Genomic DNA, 19,705 nt, shown 5'->3' with positions numbered 1-19,705 from the left:
GCTCAAGATGTCAATTCGCACACCCATCAATCTCCCTCTCCAACACAATCTGATCATTCTGGGGCAGACAGGGCAAACCTACCCAGATCTATACAAGCTACATCTAACAGCATGGCTCCTCCGTGGCTCTCCCATGGAAAACTAGCCTTTTTGGAACAGATCCAAGCAGTCCTCATTCACAGTCATAAGGACTCCTCCGACACCTCCTACACGTACAAATGGAAACGATTCTCAACATGGTGCACATCAAAGAGGCAGGACCCAATCTTGATACCCCTGTCCTTTATCCTTGCCGCATGCTCCCTGTTGCAACTTTCCATGAAGGTTGCATTCCTGGTTGCCGTCATGTCGATCCACTGCATGGGTTACATAGCAGTTCTCGTGGCTGAACCACCCTTCACAGTATTCCACAGTGATAGGGTTACCCTTCGTACACATCCAAAATACCTACCAAAGGTTCCGTCATCATTTCATATAAACAAAATGGTAAACCTACCCGTGTTCTTTCCAAAGCCTCACACAAACTCCTTTTGCATCTGCCATGCAAACCCTCGTTGAGAGTTGTCCTTTTACCTAGAACAGTGGTTCCCAAACTTTTCGGCATCACGCCCCCTTTTTGATTTTTGAAAAAACCCCACGCCCCCTCCCCAAAAAAATAGCAGCAAAACTTGAGGGGCAAAAAGAAAGACCTGAATGGGGCAGCAAAACTTGATGGGGAGGGAGGCTAGGTCACCTCACGCCCCCCCCTGGAATTTCTTCATACCCCCTCAGGGGGACACTCCCCCCAGCTTGGGAACCCATGATCTAGAAAGAACTAGACCCTTCAGACAATCTCCTTGCCTTCGCCGATTGAGTGAAGGGAAATCCCATATTGAAAAAGAGGTTGTTGAAATGGATTATGGACTGCATAAAAACTGCTTACATGCTTAAGGGCCTACAGCCACCATTATGCTTGACAGCTCATTCTACCATGGCTGTATCCATTTCCACAGCATACCTATGCAACATGCCACTAACGGACATTTGCAGGCAGCCACTTGGGCATCACAACTTACTTTTTGCTAAGCACTATGCACTTCCTAGGCGAGCAACACTGCAGTGGCTCAGCAGTACTTTCATCTGCTTCCTGTAACGTTCCGAAGCCCCAGCCACCACGGAGTAATACTGCTTGTTAATCACCAAGGATATGTCTACACTAGCCCCCTAGTTTGAACTAGGGAGGCTAATGTAGGCATTCAAAGTTGCAAATGAAGCCCAGGATTTAAATATCCCAGGCTTCATTTGCATCTTCCTGGGCGCCGGCATTTTTAAATGTCCCTTAGTCCGAACTCTGTGCCCGCAGCTAAGGGACATTTTAAAAATGGCGGCACCCGGGAAGATGCAAAAGAAGCCCGGGATATTTAAATCTCGGGCTTCATTTGCAACTTCGAATGTCTACATTAGCCTCCCTAGTTCGAATTAGGGGGGTAGTGTAGACATACCCCAAGTGTGGAGCATCCATGGGGACCTCTTGAAGAAATAACGGTTACCTTGTGCAGTAACTGGAGTTCTTCAAGATGGTGTCCTCGTGGATGCTCCATGACCCACCTTCCTCCCCTCTGCTTCAGACCTGGGTCCTCCGGGGTAGAGAATAAACTGGAGGGTGTGTAGCCCAGCAAGGACTGCTGCAAAATCTCCGTTCCAGACGCCAGGACGGCATCAAAACCAAATGCGGAGCATCGACGGGGACACCATCTCGAACTCCAGTTACTGCACAAGGCAAGTAATCTTTGTTTCTTTTGTATAGTAGAAAACAATCTATGTGAACCACCTATCTCCAGAAATGGAGTACACTCCTCTTCTGGTGTGCTGGCAAAAATCTGGATCCAGACACTGCGCCATTACATGAAATCTTGGACTCCATATTGTCTCTCAAGAATGCTGGTCTAGCTATGTCTTCCTTAAAGGTACATCTCTCAGCCATCACTGCCTTTCACCAGCGAGTAGAGGGATGATTAGTCTTAGCCCATCCCATCACAAAGAGATGCATAAAAGGTCTTTCTAATCTATACCCGCCATGCAGGCCGCCACCACCACCATCGTGCAAGTTAGAAATAGTGCTAGACATTCTTCCTCGCTCACCGTTTGAATCTCTGGCTACATGCCCACTGTCGATCATGAGGCTAAAGGTAGTTTTTCTACTGGCGATTACTTCTGTGTGCCAAGTGAGTGAGTTAGCAGCCTTGATGGAGACTCCACCTTATATCATCTTCAGCAGAGACAAGATAATACTACATCCCCATCCTTAATTCATTCCCAAGGTTTGTTCGGACTTCCACCTGAAGAAGCCCATCTTGCTCCCTTTGTTCTACCCTAAACCACGTTCCACAGCGAAGGATGCAACATCTCACTTACTGGACGTACAGAGAGCCCTTGCATTCTATAGACAGGATTAGGTTTTTCTGCAAATCGGATTGTTTGCTCATCTCTATAGCAGACAGCAATAAGGGATATCCGCTATCGTCACAGTGCATTTCCAAGCTTATGGTGTCATGCATCGCACAATGTTACCTTTTGAGGAATAAACCACTACCTCAAATACTTAAGAGCACACTCCACAAGAGCGATGGCAACTTCTATGGCTTTCCTCCACAGGGTTCCCATTAGGGATATTTGCAGAGTGGCTACATGGTCCACCAATGACACATTTATTAATCATTATGCAATTTTGCAGACTCAAACAAATGACACTATTGTTACCTACATGACCCTATCTACCGCTGTAAAGCCATAAATCCAAGGCCCACCTACCACTTATACTGAGTACTGCTACACATTCACCTACAGTGGAGCACCCAAGAGGACATCACTCGAAGAAGAAAAGGAAGTTACTCGCCTTTGTGCAGTAACAACGTTTTTTTGAGATGTGTCCCACCCTTGGGTGCTCCATTACTTGCCCTCCTCCCCATCTCGGATTTCCTTATATCTTCCAGATACTGGGGCAGACTTGAGGAACTGACGGGAGCCGGACCACGCAAGACATCAATAGGGTGTGAACGACATGGGGTGCATGCCATATATGCGTGGTCCAGCAGATCACTGCTCAAGAAAACTCCAACCTGTGGTGCCGGGACGACCTGACACCTACAGTTGGGGACACACATCTCGAAGAACTGTCCTTACTGCACCAAGGTGAGTAACTTCCTCTTTTCAGAAGATTTCCATAATAACAGACAATGCATCCAATCAGAAAGCATGTTGAAGTGCAGATAGGGTGTGTGTATTGCTGTGGCGGGATAATAGCTCTTTTGCACTTCATAAGCATTGTTTTATGGGTGTGGGGGGTACTTAAAGAATAGCAGTTAGCTATGAAGCAAGTTTATTGGCTGACAGCCATTCCATTTGACATAAAACATCTTCTGTGTAAGTATTTGCTTACTGTACTTGCAACCACCTGTACTGCACAGCACCACCTCTTTCTCAGTACTGTTGAAATAGAATAGTGTTTGCCACATTGATTCATTTGCTGGCTGGCAGCCTGGCTCTGCCTATGTTTACTGGGATAATTTCTGTTTGGATTGAACTGGAATATTTGTTATTGAATGACGATCACTTCTGATAATTAGTTACAAACAAATACCTGGGTCCTGTCTCTTCTTTCCAGTGGCGAGATCATTGGATGCAGTGTGTATATTTCCTTCCAAAGGAGGAACCAGTTCTTCAGGGTGAGAGTGTGTGCCTTTCTGCATATCGTGATGAATATTCCGTGTGGTATAAGCTCCAGAAGGCCAGGTAAATATAGGTATGAGAGGAGTAGATGATCAAAGTATGGCATGAAATCATGAGTATGTGCTGCTGCTTATAAAGATTGGATATTTTTTGGAAGGAAGGCAAGGAACTAAATTCATTACTTACTTTGCCGTGTCTCATAGCATAGGTATGAAATTGGAGGTTCCTAACCACCCGCATGGTGTGTAGGGTAAACATGTTAGCAAATAACAAAAAAATATGGTGGGATTAGAAAAAGTAGAAAAGAGTAGAAAAATATGTGCAGCAGTTAGAGCGCAGTTTGAGCTTCTAATACCTGCCTTGTCTCTGGTATTTAGCATGTCTGTCTTCAGGGTTTTGTAAAAGGAACAAGAATATTCCTCTCTACTCCTTCTCTTTACTCCCTAACAGGGACCAGTAGCTCCATTAGAGATGTTAGATGTTCTGTATTTTAGTAATCGTGTAGCTGTTACAATTATTAGTGGGTTATATGGTTACTAAAATACTTCCCGGGGGCGGGTCCAGCAGCCAGTGTGCTCCCGGCTCCTGGCCCCACTCACAGAGAGCGCCCTACCACCCTGCGCTGCTGCCTCTGATTCAAAGGTAGCAGTGCGGGGTGGCAGCAGCTCCCAGCAGGCAGGGACCTGAGTTCCCAGCAGACCGAGGCTGCACTGGCATCCCACTTACACCCAGCGCCAAGCTGCTGCCTCTGAAACAGAGGCAGCAGAGTGGTGGGAGGAGGTGGCAGCTCCATGGAGCTGGTGCTTGTGGGGAGCCGGCTTTTAAGCAACGGCTCTCATCTGCCCACCTCCTCCCCTCCCCCCCACTGCCTCTGTGGGAGGCAGCAAGGGGAGGTGGGTGGCTCCGTGGAGCTAGCATGCTAAGAGAGCCAACGTCCACCGCTTCTCCACCCCCGACCCCTGTGATGCATCCTCTGATAGAGAGGCAGCAGCATGGGTGGGGTTCAGGCAGCTCTGCAGGATCAGGTGCTCCTGGGGAACCAGCTTTTAAGCCAGCTCCACTTGCTTCCCATGCTGCTGCCTTTCTATCAGAGGCAGTGGCAGGGCGGGGAGGCAGCTTTTCAGGAACTGGCACACATGGGGAGCTGGCTTAAAAGCTGGATCCCCACAGGCACTGGATCCCACCTTCCCCACGTTGCTGCTTCTGATATAGAGGCAGCAAGTAGGGAGGAGATGGCGTGTAGTTGTTAGGCCTGGGTTTATCAGTTAATCCTATAAGTTAATAATTTAAATGGCTATACAATAGCATCCCTAAACTCGGTCATTCAAAAGTAATTCATTGAGAGGAGTTCTGTGGTCTGTATTGTACAGGAGGTCACATTAAATTACAGATGTTCTTCTGACTTTACAATCTGTAATTCTTAGAATAAGATTAGAAAGTCAAGTAAATCAGAAAGAGAGCATAAAACCGTTAATATGTTAATCCTACAATTTGGCAAGGTCACCAACCTCCTGGTGGAGATAGTTCACTCAGTATTTAAGTCACTGATGATGACAACAGGAAACAAGATTTTTAAAAAAAGATGCCTAAAGTTAGTCTTTCTTGTTCATATTTAGGCAACTGTACTAGTAGCCTGACTTTTTTTTTCCACAAGTTCTGAGCAAGTGGTCTCTTCCACAAAAGTAAGTAGCATGCTCATACTTTTTAAAATGAAGACCATTTAAAGGTTTGACCACATTGGATGCAAAAATAGAGACAGATGAAAAAATACTCATGATAGCATAACTTGTAAACTTCCATATGTAAAGTATACTCCATTGGTGTGAATATACACATTCACTGCTTTTCAACAGCATATAAATGGTTCTTTGTCAATATTTTTCATGAGAATCAAGCTGGATGACGAAATATCTTTTCTTGGACCAACTTCTGTCATTGAGAGTGACAAGCATTTGTACTAACACAGCTGTAAGTTTGAAAGCTTGTCTCTCTCACCAATAAAAGATTACCACACCACTTTTTCTCTCTAATATCCTGTGGCTGGCTCAGCTACAACAACATACAATGTTTTTATATTCTATTTTAGAAATGAAGAGGACAAAAAAGATGCCTATTTTGGGAGTCCTCTTTGTAGCTGTCAGGCTCATCTGCTTTGGAACAGACCACGCTTTGGAGAGCTAAATGATCTGAACCGAACAAACCAGTACATCCAGGCTCTGATGACAGTAAGTGAGATTATTCTACAACTCATGGCAGCATTAAATCTTTCTGTTGCTCTTTCCACAAGGGTGTCCATATACATCTTTCCACTCTAATAGATTATTAGTGGGTGATTCATGTTCCTTAACAAAGGGAGTATGTGCTAGGTTTGTTCACAATGCATGTGGCATTTTGTCTGAGTCAAAAACACATCTGTAAATCAAACAGTCATGAAATATCTAGTATCCAATTATTTTCAACTGAAGATGTCCACTAGGGATGTTAGCGTGTGGTCATTAACATGATTAACCAGTAAGCCTGGGCATCCTCCTGTATCAGAGGCAGCAAGGGGTGGAGGGAGGAGGAAAGTGGTGCCCACGGGCAGCCAGCTTTTAAGCCAGATTCCCACACCTGCTGACTCCTGTGGATCCACCTGCCCCCTTCTCCTGCCAGCTCCTCCCATGGACCAGCTCCCCCCCCTCCATCACTGTCCACAAGACTTATAGATGTGAACCCAAACATTAGTTTTGTACATGTGTGATGAGTTCTCTCTGCAATCTATTTTGGGGATGATGATACAAACACTGCTGGTATTTCTCTATTAAAATCTTATTCTGAATTTCTTCTTGGAGAAAACTCTTGCATCTGATATTGTTTGGTTTGCAGCTCCCCAAATTTCTATCTAATTATCTTTAAATTTTGGCTAAGTTTCAATAACCAAGTGTAAAAATGGTTTATCTGAGAACTTTTAAATCTGGAGTAAAAATAATATTGTCAGCTTGTCTTATTTTCTGCAGGTACTGAAAAAAGACAGTATTTGCCTCTGCATCAGTGACGGCAGCCTGCTTCCGCTGCTGGCTCAGTATCTTGGAGCAGAGCAGGTACAATACTTCACTGCTTCCTGTTATTTTTCTGCTCTTTATGTTTTAGATAGATGTTTTTAGTCCTCTGGAACATTTCAGTGTTGCTTTTCAGTAATGTTCAATTCCAGTCTACTAGATAAGCAGTGGATGTGAGCTTCACTCTGTGACAGCCATGCTGTAGATTATACAGCAGGAGCAACTGCCATTTCTTGTTACTTATAATCCAAACTGTAGCCAAAGGCTCCAGATGTGTCCTGTGCTTCTTCCTTGATTCATTTCTGAGTTACCCATCTTCTGTTAATGTTCATTTCTCTGGATAATTTTCTCCTTCTGTTGCCTACTTTTGCTATGCTATTCTGAGGTGGTTAGGTTTATTCTCAAGTGGGAAATGGAGTGAGTGTAATGGTGAGATACACCCACTTCTCATAGTATTTGTTACCTACATGTTACACATCCACCCCGCACCCAGTTCCTCTCCCCAGGCTCTGTTGTGATGCCACTAGTTTCATTTTCTGGGTCATTCAAATTGAAACATTTCACTCAGAGACGGAATAGTGCAGAGTTCCAAGCATAGAGCCATATCACTATTTCACTCCACTTGACAATCCCTGAAATTTTGACATGTTAAGTTCTAGTACAGTGACAAACCTAAGCATAACCATGTGGTAGCCTATTCCAATGACTTCAGTAAACTAACTAGTTCATGCTTTTAAACCACCCAAATTGCCAGCAGTTTTCCTTGCAATTATTGAAATGAACTTTGTTAAATTGTTTGTAATGAACTTCAAGGATGATGCTATAAAAAGTAATTCCCTGATTGGTGAAGGGAATGTTTCCTGTTCAGTAGTACCTTGATGTCTCTAGTTAACACATACTGAACACCTGGGTTTGCCTAGGGTGCTCAGACATTCTCACAGCTGCATGCTGTTGCTAATTGATGCCTAAATGAACAATCATAAAAGATGCAGAGAGAAAGAAAGTACTCAATAGTATTTGCCATTTAGGTACAGATCCCTAACAAAACAAGTCCTTTATAGGTGGATACAAGTATTTTGCTTTTATCTAGCAGAAGAATGATGGCTGCTCTACTGAGTGAGTAAAGTGCCTGGCAACCATTCTCCATGGCTTCGCAAAGCCCATATTAGAATCATAGAATCATAGGACTGGAAGGGACCTCGAGAGTCCAGCCCCCCACCCTCAAGGCAGGACCAAGCTCTGTCTACACCATCCCTGACAGATGTCTATCTAACCTGTTCTTAAATATCTCCAGAGAGGGAGATTCCACCACCTCCCTTGGCAATTTATTCCAATATTTGACCACCCTGACAGTTAGGAATTTTTTCCTAATGTCCAATCTAAACCTCCCTTGCTGCACTTTAAGACCATTACTCCTTGTCCTGTCCTCAGAAACCAAGAGGAACAAATTTTCTCCTTCCTCCTTGTGACACCCTTTTAGATATTTGAAAACCGCTATCATGTCCCCCCTTAATCTTCTTTTTTCCAAACTAAACAAGCCCAGTTCATGAAGCCTGGCTTCATAGGTCATGTTCTCTAAACCTTTAATCATTCTTGTCGCTCTTCTCTGTACCCTTTCCAATTTCTCCACATCTTTCTTGAAATGTGGCGCCCAGAACTGGACACAGTACTCCAGCTGAGGCCTAACTAGTGCAGAGTAGAGCGGCAGAATGACTTCACGAGTTTTGCTTACAACACACCTGTTGATACAACCTAGAATCATATTTGCTTTTTTTGCAGCAGCATCACACTGTTGACTCATATTCAACTTGTGGTCCACTATGACCCCTAGATCCCTTTCCGCCATGCTCCTTCCTAGACAGTCGCTTCCCATCTTGTATGTATGGAACTGATTGTTCCTTCCGAAGTGGAGCACTTTGCATTTCTCTTTATTAAACTTCATCCTGTTTACCTCTGACCATTTCTCTAACTTGCTAAGGTCATTTTGAATTATGTCCCTATCCTCCAAAGAAGTTGCAACCCCACCCAGTTTGGTATCATCTGCAAACTTAATAAGCGTAATCTCTATCCCAATATCTACATCATTGATGAAGATATTGAACAGTACGGGTCCCAAAACAGACCCTTGCGGAACTCCACTTGTTATCCCTTTCCAGCAGGATTTAGCACCGTTAACAACAACTCTCTGACTACGGTTATCCAGCCAATTATGCACCCACCTTATCGTGGCCCTATCTAAGTTATATTTGCCTAGTTTATCAATAAGAATATCATGTGAGACCGTATCAAATGCCTTACTAAAGTCTAGGTATATGACATCCACCGCTTCTCCCTTATCCACAAGGCTCGTTATCCTATCAAAGAAAGCTATCAGATTAGTTTGGCATGACTTGTTCTTCACAAACCCAAATGATTTGGCATTATTCAGCTAACTTAATTTGTGACTCATCCTGGGCAGACAACAGGCTAGTATGCAGCTACTGTGCTTGTTTTCCATTTGTAAGAAGCTTACCTTGGTGCTCTGGAGGCTTATATCAAGAGTCTACTGAGGGGTAGAAGTGTACAGTTGAGAGTCTTCTCAAGTCATGATTAATAATGGAAGCAGAGGTACAACTATGGAGCATTCAAGTGGCAATTTCCTCCAAATTTCATATGCAGAATGAAGTAAAGCTGTCCTTTAGACGTGGCAGGTGGATATATGCTTCATTTCCTTTGGAATTCTTAAACATATGAAAAGATCTCCCAAGTGTACATAATTTAGAGAATATTTATAGCTTAATAGCAAATTCTAAAAAACAAATAGTGAAAACAAACAAGATGTTAAAAATATAAATATTTTGACTAAGTCTAGATTGAGGGCCCATAAATGAAAAGGTGTGTGTGCTGTAATGTGTTGCAGTGATATTTCTAACTAGTATAGCAGGATCACATTAAGCCATACTCATGGAGTGAGATCTCGTGGGGGTGGAGCATTGTCATTATGTTCAGTTGTAAATGCCCTACCTGTGTTTCAGTTGCCCATTAAGTACGGGAGGGGAACCAGGAATTGACATAATGAGACATCTATTGGCCTACAGGAAGTGTGATGTGTCCTTTCCAAACCCAGCTGTAGCAGAATCTTGCTAGTCTGTGCGTCAATAAATTACAAACTCCAAAATCTGTTTAGTGTGGATATTTGTATTTACAGTTAACCAGAGTTTTGATATAGTGAGGCTCTGTTGCAATTTAATTTTAAGAAAATGAGATGGATTTTCCTGTATGGAAAGACTAGAACAAATATCAGTGTTATACAGTCAAAATTTGTTCATTTTATAGAGGAGTAAGCAAAGTTGAGCCTTTAGTTCAGCAGAGATCTTATTTTGTAGAGACAATGTGACAAAGAAAAGTGAAACAGGTATATTGCTGTCATGAGCTAAAAATGAGCATGTCTAGTTCATTTGGATATTTATGAAAATGTTACAAAGCCACAACAGTGAACATGCATGAAGTAATTTTTAGTGAATTTTGAATGATTAAGCCAATGTGATTGATTGTACAGTACTCTCTTTAGGTGTTTACAGTAGAGAACTCTGCAGTATCGCATTGTCTCATGGAAAAAGTAAGTAGTTTAATCCTCTTACTTAAATGAGCGGACACTCTATAGCTATCAAGATGCAGAGAATCCTCCAGCTGTGATCTGTGCCCCATGCTACAGAGGAAGGCGAAAAACCTCCAGGGTCTCTGCCAATCTACCCTGGAGGAAAATTCCTTCCCAACCCCAAATATGGCGATCAGCTAAACCCTGAGCATGTGGGCAAAACTCACCAGCCAGACACCCAGAAATTCTCTACAGTAACTCCTATCATCCCTCCATTGACCTATTTCCCACTGAAAATGAATGGTCAATTAGTTACCAAGATCATATTATCTCATCAACCCATCCCCTTATCACAGAATCATAGAACTGGAAGAGATCTCAGAAGGTCATCAAGTCCAGCCCCCTGCTCTAGGTAAGACCAATCCCATCTAAATCAACCCGGACAGGGCTTTGTCAAGCCGAGACTTATACACCTCTAGGGATGGAGACTCCACTACTTCCCTAGGTAACCCATTCCAGTGCTTCACCACAGTGAAATAGTTTTTCCTAATATCCAACCTGGACCTCTCCCACCACAACTTGAGACCATTGCTCCTTGTTCTGCCATCTGTCACTACTGAGAACAGCCTCTCTCCATCCTCTTTGGAACCTCCCTTCAGGTAGTTGAAGGCTGCTATCAAATCCCCCCTCACTCTTCTCTTCTGCAGACTGAACAGACCCAACTCCCTGTTAATTAATTGTATTGCCATTAATTCTAATACAGGTTGAACCTTCCAAATTCGGGACTCTCTGGTCTGGCAACATCCATGGTCCTGCAGGGAGCCAACCAGGAGTCCTGTGGGTGTTGGAGAGCCTTGGCTGGGCTGGTATCCGAGGAGTCCTGCCCAATGAGCTCAGGTGGCAGGCGGGGAGTCCCAGCCGTGACTGGGAATCCCCAGTGGGAGTGAGGCCAGCAGTAGCTGGAGGGGAACCCCCAGCAGGAGAGGGGCTGTGACGGCAGCTTGGGGCAATTTCTGGCCCTGGCTGGAGAGCTCCTGCTGAGAACTCTGGGTAGGAATCCTTGGCAAGAACAGGGCTGGCAGGAGCTAGAGAACCCAGGCCTGAGCCAGGAACCCCCAGCAAGAGCAGGGCTGGCTGGCCAACAGCAGCGAGGGAGCTCTAGCCCCACATGGAACCTGTGGTGAGAGCTAGGCTGGCAGCTTCCGGGAAATTTTTGCCCCAGTCTGGAACCCTGGAGAGTCCTGGTGGCTGGTGGTGGCTAGAGAGTCCCAGCCTCAAACCCTGGTGGCATGGGGCCGGCAGCAGGGCATAGAGGGATCCCCAAAGCTCAAAGAGGAGCCCACGGGCAGGGCCAGCAGCCAGCAAGAGAGCATCCAACCTGTAGCAGTGTAGTGTGTTCAGCATCTTACGGAATCAGTTGCATTATTGTATTAGGAGATGAGGTACCATGGTCCAGTGAATTGCGAGACGGGTTTCACTTCCAAGGTCTGACACTGGCTTGCTGTGCAACTGTGGCAAATTGCTTTTTCTGTTTCCTTTTCTGTAAAATATTCCTGTTAGCTTCTACTTTTGAAAAGAGCTTTGATGTACACAAAACAGTCTATACTGAGCCATGTTTGGCTTAGATAACTCTGGTGGTGTGAATAACTCAAAAGTGTATATAGTTGACTTAATGACCTTTGGTATTTGGTGCATAGATTCTTTTAGTAATTACAAAGATAGCTTCCCCAATTATCACCTCTAATACCATTAACTCACAGACATCTCCCCTTCCCCACCTCTAATATCATTAACTCACAGGCATTTACCTTCCTTCCCCTCTCCCCCCCCCCCCCCCCCCCGCATTCCCCTTTCTGTTCTGAAATGTGATTTGTCCTTTTCATATGTGTTCATTTTTTTTTTAATTGTATCCTTTGGTATATATGGTTGTGACTATTTTCTTCCACTATTTGATCTGAGGAAGTGGGTCTGGCCCACGAAAGCTCATCATCTAATAAACCATCTTGTTAGTCTTTAAAGTGCTACATAGTCCAGACTAACATGGCTACATTTCTATCACTCTTTTAGTAATAAGTATTCTAGTAAAGGAGCATCTCATATGGGGATGTATGAGGTTAACTGGTACACTGATGTTTATCACTTCCAGTCAACAGTTAAACTCCCATGGGGCTGGTGGTGGTGGGAGCCTGCGGGACTGTCAGCCCACAGAGCCGATTTAACTATGTAATTGGTGGAATTGTAATCGGTTCATGGTTAATATTTTTTACATCTCTATTATTATATGTATTGCAGTATGTTTGTGGTATGTATGGAAAGAGCTCTCAGTATTCACATAAATTCTTAAAGGTTGTGAGGCACTATAAGGAAAAGGAATTTGGGAATAATGTCAACTCTGTTCTGAGATTTATGCCTGTGACTCCAGTTAACACTGGGACCATTGGAATTGCCATATTCGGTCAGACCCTTAGTTCAGTATTCTGCCTCTGACGTTAGCCAGCACCAGATGCTTCTAAGTTAGGTGCAAGAAACCCTGTAGTAAGTAGCTGGAGGATAATCTGACCCCATGTGAAAGTCTCATCCTCATCATTAATAGAGATTGATGAAGTGTCCATATGGTCTTCAACCACAGCTAGCATCCCCTTGCTGACTGCAGTGTCTTGTTGTTAAAGTAGTATTGTTTTCTATGGTGAGCTCCAGGCATGGGATTCTCATTTGTCTTCTAATGTTAAAATTAAGAAACTTACGCTGGTGATGGCAAGTTGTAGTGTTTTGGTAAGAAAATAGAATTCTTCTCATTATTAAACAAAAGTGTGTATATGTATTGATGCATAGAAAAATTACAGTGGGGTAGACATATAGTGATTCTTCTTTATACAGCAGGAAGTCTTCAGCATAAACATACTGTCACACAAACAGAACACTTACTGAAAGCTTGTGCAGTGTTGTCTGCTGACTCAGGTATATGTCATGACAAAGGCCAGATAGCAGATGTGATTCAATTTAGTGTGGAGTAGTTTTGACTTAACTTGTTTTGGGGTATGAGTGATTAAAACTTCTCTATAGCTATATCATTTTTAACTAAAATAAAATCATACATATTTCAAAAGTATTTTCCTCTGTGAATATCAGTTGAAGGTTGTGCATGGTCTGGTATTTGTATATTAAAAGCTCACATGGTGAGAAGAACCACCGATTAGCTTAGGTTTATTAATTTTCCTTCCAAATTATGGTTTCCATCTTCAGATCATTGTTTAAAATAGTAGCTTATTCAAAAGTCAAAATACGTATTACTCAAGGTTGTACAAATGGAAAAAGTAAAAACGACTTACTTTTTTTCTTTAAGATCTTTAAAGCCAACCAAGTAGGAGATAAAATTAAAATAATAGAGAAACGTCCTGAATTATTGACCCCTTCTGACTTGGAATATAAAAAGGTAAGTAACATTTGCCCTGTTTTAGCACTAAAAGCATTTATAGTAATAAACAGATGGAAAAGCACCTTTCCTTTCCATTGGGATAGAATAGCTGCAGTCAGCTGTGTTAAAGCCAATGCTGTTTTTATGTCCATAGTGTAACAGTGAGTCCATATTCTATTCTGTTGGAAAATAAATCCGGCCTGGTCTTCATGCAGGTGGTTTGCTTGCTTGCTTGTTTTTTGGTAATCTTTCCTCACTCACATCTCTTCAGAATGTGTTTGCATTGATCATTTTTCTAGCCTGTTGATTTCACTGTGCCATGCCTCTGTTTGCATCCCTCTACTGGCGCCTCTTTGTCTGTTTCATCAGCTTAATCTACTTGTCTTCGTTTTTGAGACCCTTCATGGCCTATTCTCACTCTGCCTATCCTTTATTAGTCACTGTTAAGAAGTTAACTCCTGCCTCTGATTGATCTATGATGCCAGCCTCCGTCACCCATGTGTTGCATTTCTAAACAAGCATCTTTGTATTTTCTCACATGCTTCCTCTCATGCATGGAAGGAGCTTCCTGTAAACACCTGCTGCACAAGGCTACCTCATTCACTTTCAGAAATCTCCTTAAAATGTTTCTTTGCCATGATAACCAGTGTCAAGATTTTTGTGATTAAGTGACTTTTGTTCTGAGACCACTATCTCTCGTGTTGAGTAATGTCTTATTTCCTTGTAGTTCTCCATTTGTCAATATCCACTATCATCCGTTGTTTTATACTTGGGTTCTAAGTGCTTTGTGCCAGAGACCATCTCTTTGTGCTGTATTTGTACAGGATCTAGCACAATGGGAATCTGATGGGCCTCTTAAGTGTAACAGTAATACTGTTGGTTAGTTTGCTGATTTATTTTTAACCACAAGAGTTATACAATCAACCCCTAGCATGGCCATAGTTCTACTGGTATAAAGGTACCGTATAATTGCATGGGAATAAACAATACTAGTATTAGCACATCTGTACCAGTATAATTGCATTCAATTAGGAGGTTAGTTAAAGCCAAAGTGGAACAACTTTAATATGTGGATGATCTCTACATGGAACATTTTTTGTTAAATATCTTGAACTCTGTCTAGAAATTTTGGTTGCTTACATCCGTAAATTCAAATACTGCAGATTATCAGAACTCTTCACATCTAAACCATAATTAAATTTGCCTCACACTTAGTATTATAGGAAAATACCTTTGTTTGCCAGTGGATTCTAGAAAACAGATACTTATCTATGCTGCAGTACAGAAAATATGCATCAGAAAAAGAAAGCTCATTGCAGTATGAAAGTTAGTATTCTGTAAATTGCTTACTTATTTGAGTCTTTATTCTTTTTTTCTTTAATGACTTTCCTTTTCCTTTTTGTCAAGGTCTCAGTCCTCATTGGAGAACCATTTTTCACTACAAGCCTTTTACCATGGCACAACCTCTACTTTCTGTATGCTAGGACAGCTGTGGCAACTCACCTCACAAACAATGTCACCATCCTGCCACAATCTGCTTCCCTTTACATGATGATCGTGGAATTCAAGGTGAGATGGTTGTTTATATATTTACATAGTTCAATTTTGACTAAGTTGGCTCTCATCAACAGTATTTTATAATTCAGGTTTATCATATCTGAGCACCTCATATTTTCAGCATACCAGTCTTGCTCTGGACAGTAGAGCAAAATTAGATTAATTTGACATCTCAAATTGAAGGTAGTGTGTTGTCATTTAAGTCAATCCTTATCTTGAATTGAATTTTTTTTATTAGAAGAATGAATTAAGTTTTTAGCAGTCTGCATGGCATATATATACTTTACACATCCATTAGGAGCTGTATTTCAGAATTAAAAGCACTTCAAGAGGAAAGATTGCCTTTTTTAATACAATTCAGCATCTGAAATGCTGCTTTTTTTTCATTGCTTCTGCATAGCAGAAACCAAGATAGTTAGTTGCTTTGAAACTGGAGGATTTTTTTTTTTTTACAGTTAAACAGTTGTAATATTTTTTAAATTGATCTATAGTGTGAAGAGAAACTATTGGAAATATATCAAATTTGTTTTGCCAGTAAGTACTGTGTTCTGAAAAATTGTAAGTTAATCTATAAATGACACTTTTCAATTATAAGACTGGATAAGCTTCAGCTTGTCAACAAAAATTATAGTAATTTTTAATATTAAGTGTGCAACATTCTAGTGAGGAGTGAATCTTAACTTTTTTATATCATTGATCTTTTCTTAAAATTATCTTATGTAGTAGCTCCTCTCCCATTTCTATTTTAGGAATCATACATGTCTCTTGTAACCAAAGTAGATTTAAAAAATCAGAGAGAAATGACTCATATACAAATAAAAGGAGATGCATGATCATGTTGTTAATAGATTTACTTTTCAATAGACCAGAGGGAAAGATGGTCCAGGTTTTTGCACTTATCTAGGACTTGGGAGACCTGGGATTAGTTCCTGTTTTACGATATGTGTGTATTTACCTCTCTGTACATTTCTAGACAAATGTGCCTGTCACTTTTAATGAGGGTAGAAAAGCTATGAAGGCAAGACATCTGTAGTTCATTAAAAATGAAGGTCTTATGTATGTATAAATAATTTAGATTGATCTTTAATCTCTCCATAGCTATTAATTAGTTCTGCCTTTGTCTTCACTAAATAAACAGTTTCTTATCCTGAGAAAAGACAAGCTGTTGAGAGCTATTTCATGTGTGTTGTATCAAATATGGTGTTATAAAATATAACATTGCATACCATTAATGTGTTGCACTCACACAGAATATAACAGTAGATAAGCGTGTCTTCTTCCATTAAGAATAAGGGTGCATAGTAGAATATTCCAGACTCAGAGTTATATCTTCCCTTCATGACACACAAGTACACACAACCTCCCTTTGCTGGCAGTGGCAGTTAAAAACACACCTAGACCAGGATAGCCTCCTTAAATTTCTTGTACAGCTGTTTAGCTCTACTGCCTGAGAAAAAATCTATGAAGTGCAGTTCTATGTAATCTGACTAGTATTGCTAAAATGTCTGGTTTTGAGCAAAATATGTTAAGCAGCAAATTTGTTTTGGTAATCGACTAACCCTGTAAATATTCCTTCGATATTTTTTCATGTACAATGAAACCCATGAAGTCAAAATGATTCTTCTTCAAGTGATGTCCCCATGGGTGCTCCACTGTAGATGTTGAGTTGTCCCAGTGCCAAAGCTTGGAATTTTCTTGAGCAGTGATCTGCCAGATCGTATCTTGAGCTGTTCGCGTCCTTTTAATGTCTCCCGCAGTCCAGCTCCCGCCAGTTCCTTCTTCGCCGCCTGTGGTCACAAATGGAGTGAGCCTTCTCTCCTTGGGCAAACCCTGTCAGGAATAGAGTACATAGTTCTTAGAGTTTATAGTTAATTACAGTTCTTATAGCTGTAATTAATATAGTTCGTAACAAAAAAAAGTTTATTTTCTTCACTTAGTTTTACAGCTAGCTACACCAGGCTCTCCCAGTTTTAAGAAGTGTGCCACATGCCGTGATGCCATGCCTGCATCAGACAGTCATGCCGAGTGAATCAAGTGCCTCAGCGAATGTGTCCATTGTGCCAAACAGACGGTCAGGGCATGTAAGGACAGGGAGATGAGACTAAAAATGTTCCTGTTCAACAAGGCGCTTCAGCCGCCGGAACATTCTCCCTTTGTTTCCACTCTGCAGTCTCTGAGGGTGGAGAAAAGGAAAGCCATTTCCCCGCAGTTGGCTCTAAGCTGAAAAAGAGCTTCTCCAGCTCGCTCTTTACCATCAGCATGTGTAAGTGTCGGTGATAAGCCCAGCATGTCTTTCTCGGTGGCCCCCAGGCATAAGTTGCTCTCGGACCCAAAATTGCAACAAAAGTCTAAAACAGGGCTGTCAACAGTCATAATGGTCCGTCAGTTGGCACTGCCAGCAACAGCTACTGCGGTACCGACAACATCAGAATCTTCTGCTTTGGAACAGCACGTGCCGATGACATTGGCACTGATGACATCAGCACCACCTACATATGTGCTGGTGATCTCGGCACCACACACCTCTGCACTGATCATTTATATATTAGCCTCCTCGGCACCGAGGACCTTGACACAAACATCATAGGCATCTTCAGCACCATGTGTCTTGTTTAACCCTCCTGCGCCGAAGAAAGCACCCTATAAATACTCTTCAAGGAGACCAACAAGCCTGGAACCATTTACCTTTTCACCAGCACCATCTTCCACACCACCGTCTCCATATTCTCCTCAACCACTCTCCCCATGAACAAATTAGACATCATGCATTGAGATACCATTTATCACCATCCCCTTAGACAGGGTATCTACATCATTCTCCTCCTCCTCCTTCAAAGGAATCACCACACTCACCATGTTCTCCACACCTACCAGTACTCCACCAGATGCATTACAGGATCAGCCATCCATCTTGCTACATTTTTCTGGTGCGGTCTTACTCCAGACAACACAGCCCAACGCACTACCAGTATTACTCTCGGCATGGCTCAGTTTGCTATGCTTATCAACACTCTGGCTACGGCTATTCGTGCTGTCACAGACACCCAGCTTCCCATGCACTCTCAGTTTCTCCACAACCCTCTTATAGTCACTGAGTAACAATGTCACCACCCAATGCTTCCTCTGTGGCTCCTCATTCCAAACCAGAAGAGGGTCAACTTTCAGAGGTTGAGGTGGAAGAACACCCACCAGACGTATCACCAACTGACCAGTTGTCATCATCCCCTGATGAGATGGTCATACCTGGTGACCAGTCCCTTCCTGATGAACTTAGGCAGTTTCAGAAGCTTTTTAAGAGGGTGGCTGTATCTCAGGACAGCACCCTAATGGAAGTACCAGAGAAGCAACACAAGTTGCTCAAAAATCTTCAACCATCACAGTGGGGGAAAATTGCAATTCCTATAGACAAGGCCATTATGGAAGCCGCTGAGGAAATATAGCAGACTCCAGCTTCAGCACCACCAACTAATGAAAGGTCTGACAAAAGATATTTTGTCCCTCCAAAGGGAACTGACTTCTTATTCTCCCACCCTCAACCAAATTCATTGGTTGTTGACCCTGCCCAGCATAGGTCCAAACTCCCTCAATACGAGAACATGGCGGACAAAGATAATAAGTGCATTGATCTGTTTGGAAGGAAACTATTCTTCCTCCACCTTATTCCTGAGTATAAGCAACTATGCAGCATTGCTCTCCAATCATAACTTTGATAACTACACCAAGCTAACATCCCTCCTAGAGCACTTACTAGACTCCAAGATCCGTATTAAAGTCCATAGTTCAGGAGGGCTATGCTTCCTCCAGGATGGCCCTCTGAAAAGCACAGAGCTACTGCAACATCAGTAGTTATGAAAAGAGCCTCCTGACTGCAATCTGCAGGGGTTCCTCATGAGTTACAATCAAAGATTCAAGATCTTCCTTTCGACAAGCAAAAATTATTTGCTGAAAACACAGACATTTAAGGCCATTCCATCATCGCTGGGCTGCCATCACAATGGACCGTTGGGTCCTCAAAATAATAACATCAGGGTGTACTATCCTCTTTACTACACTTGCTCCCACCTCCCTGTCCCTCTTCAGGGACCCCTCTCATGAAGACCTAGTAAAGCAGGAGGTACAGCGACTGCTCGGTCTAAGAACAGAGGAAATAGTACTCAACGGCTTCAGAGGGAGGGAGTTTTACTCCCATTACTTTCTTACAACAACAAGAAAAAGGGAGGATAGAGGCCTATTTTAGACCTCTGCAGATTGAATTGATATCTATGAAAGCAACAATTCAAAATGGTTACCCTAGCATCAATAATCCCATGATTAGAGAATGGAGATTGGTTTGCAGGCCTCAACCTGTAGGATGCCTATTTTCACATAACTATTTACCCTTCACACAGATGGTTCCTACGTTTCGTGGTG

General features: G+C 42.4%; 1 protein-coding gene across 5 annotated transcripts in view; it reads left to right on the top strand.

Annotated features, from left to right (window-relative positions):
* PRMT7 (protein arginine methyltransferase 7) overlaps positions 1 to 19,705 on the top strand; it is a 63,023-nt gene that overhangs the window by 25,845 nt on the left and 17,473 nt on the right. For 4 of the 5 annotated variants that reach the window (XM_075940339.2, XM_006117569.5, XM_006117568.5 and 1 more), the window contains exons 9-14: positions 3,644 to 3,771; positions 5,795 to 5,933; positions 6,705 to 6,788; positions 10,297 to 10,344; positions 13,667 to 13,756; positions 15,146 to 15,307. In XM_075940339.2, the coding sequence (XP_075796454.2) occupies positions 3,644 to 3,771; positions 5,795 to 5,933; positions 6,705 to 6,788; positions 10,297 to 10,344; positions 13,667 to 13,756; positions 15,146 to 15,307 (651 nt within the window). The remainder of the gene's footprint in view (positions 1 to 3,643; positions 3,772 to 5,794; positions 5,934 to 6,704; positions 6,789 to 10,296; positions 10,345 to 13,666; positions 13,757 to 15,145; positions 15,308 to 19,705) is intronic. The other variant, XM_075940340.2, reaches the window with a different exon arrangement.

This window comes from Pelodiscus sinensis, chromosome 12, assembly GCF_052426305.1.
Source record: "Pelodiscus sinensis isolate ZL-2025 chromosome 12, ASM5242630v1, whole genome shotgun sequence".
Lineage (NCBI taxonomy): Eukaryota > Metazoa > Chordata > Testudines > Trionychidae > Pelodiscus > Pelodiscus sinensis.
The sequence above is the reverse complement of the archived record's forward strand: the minus strand, read 5'-3'. Positions and strand labels throughout refer to the sequence as shown.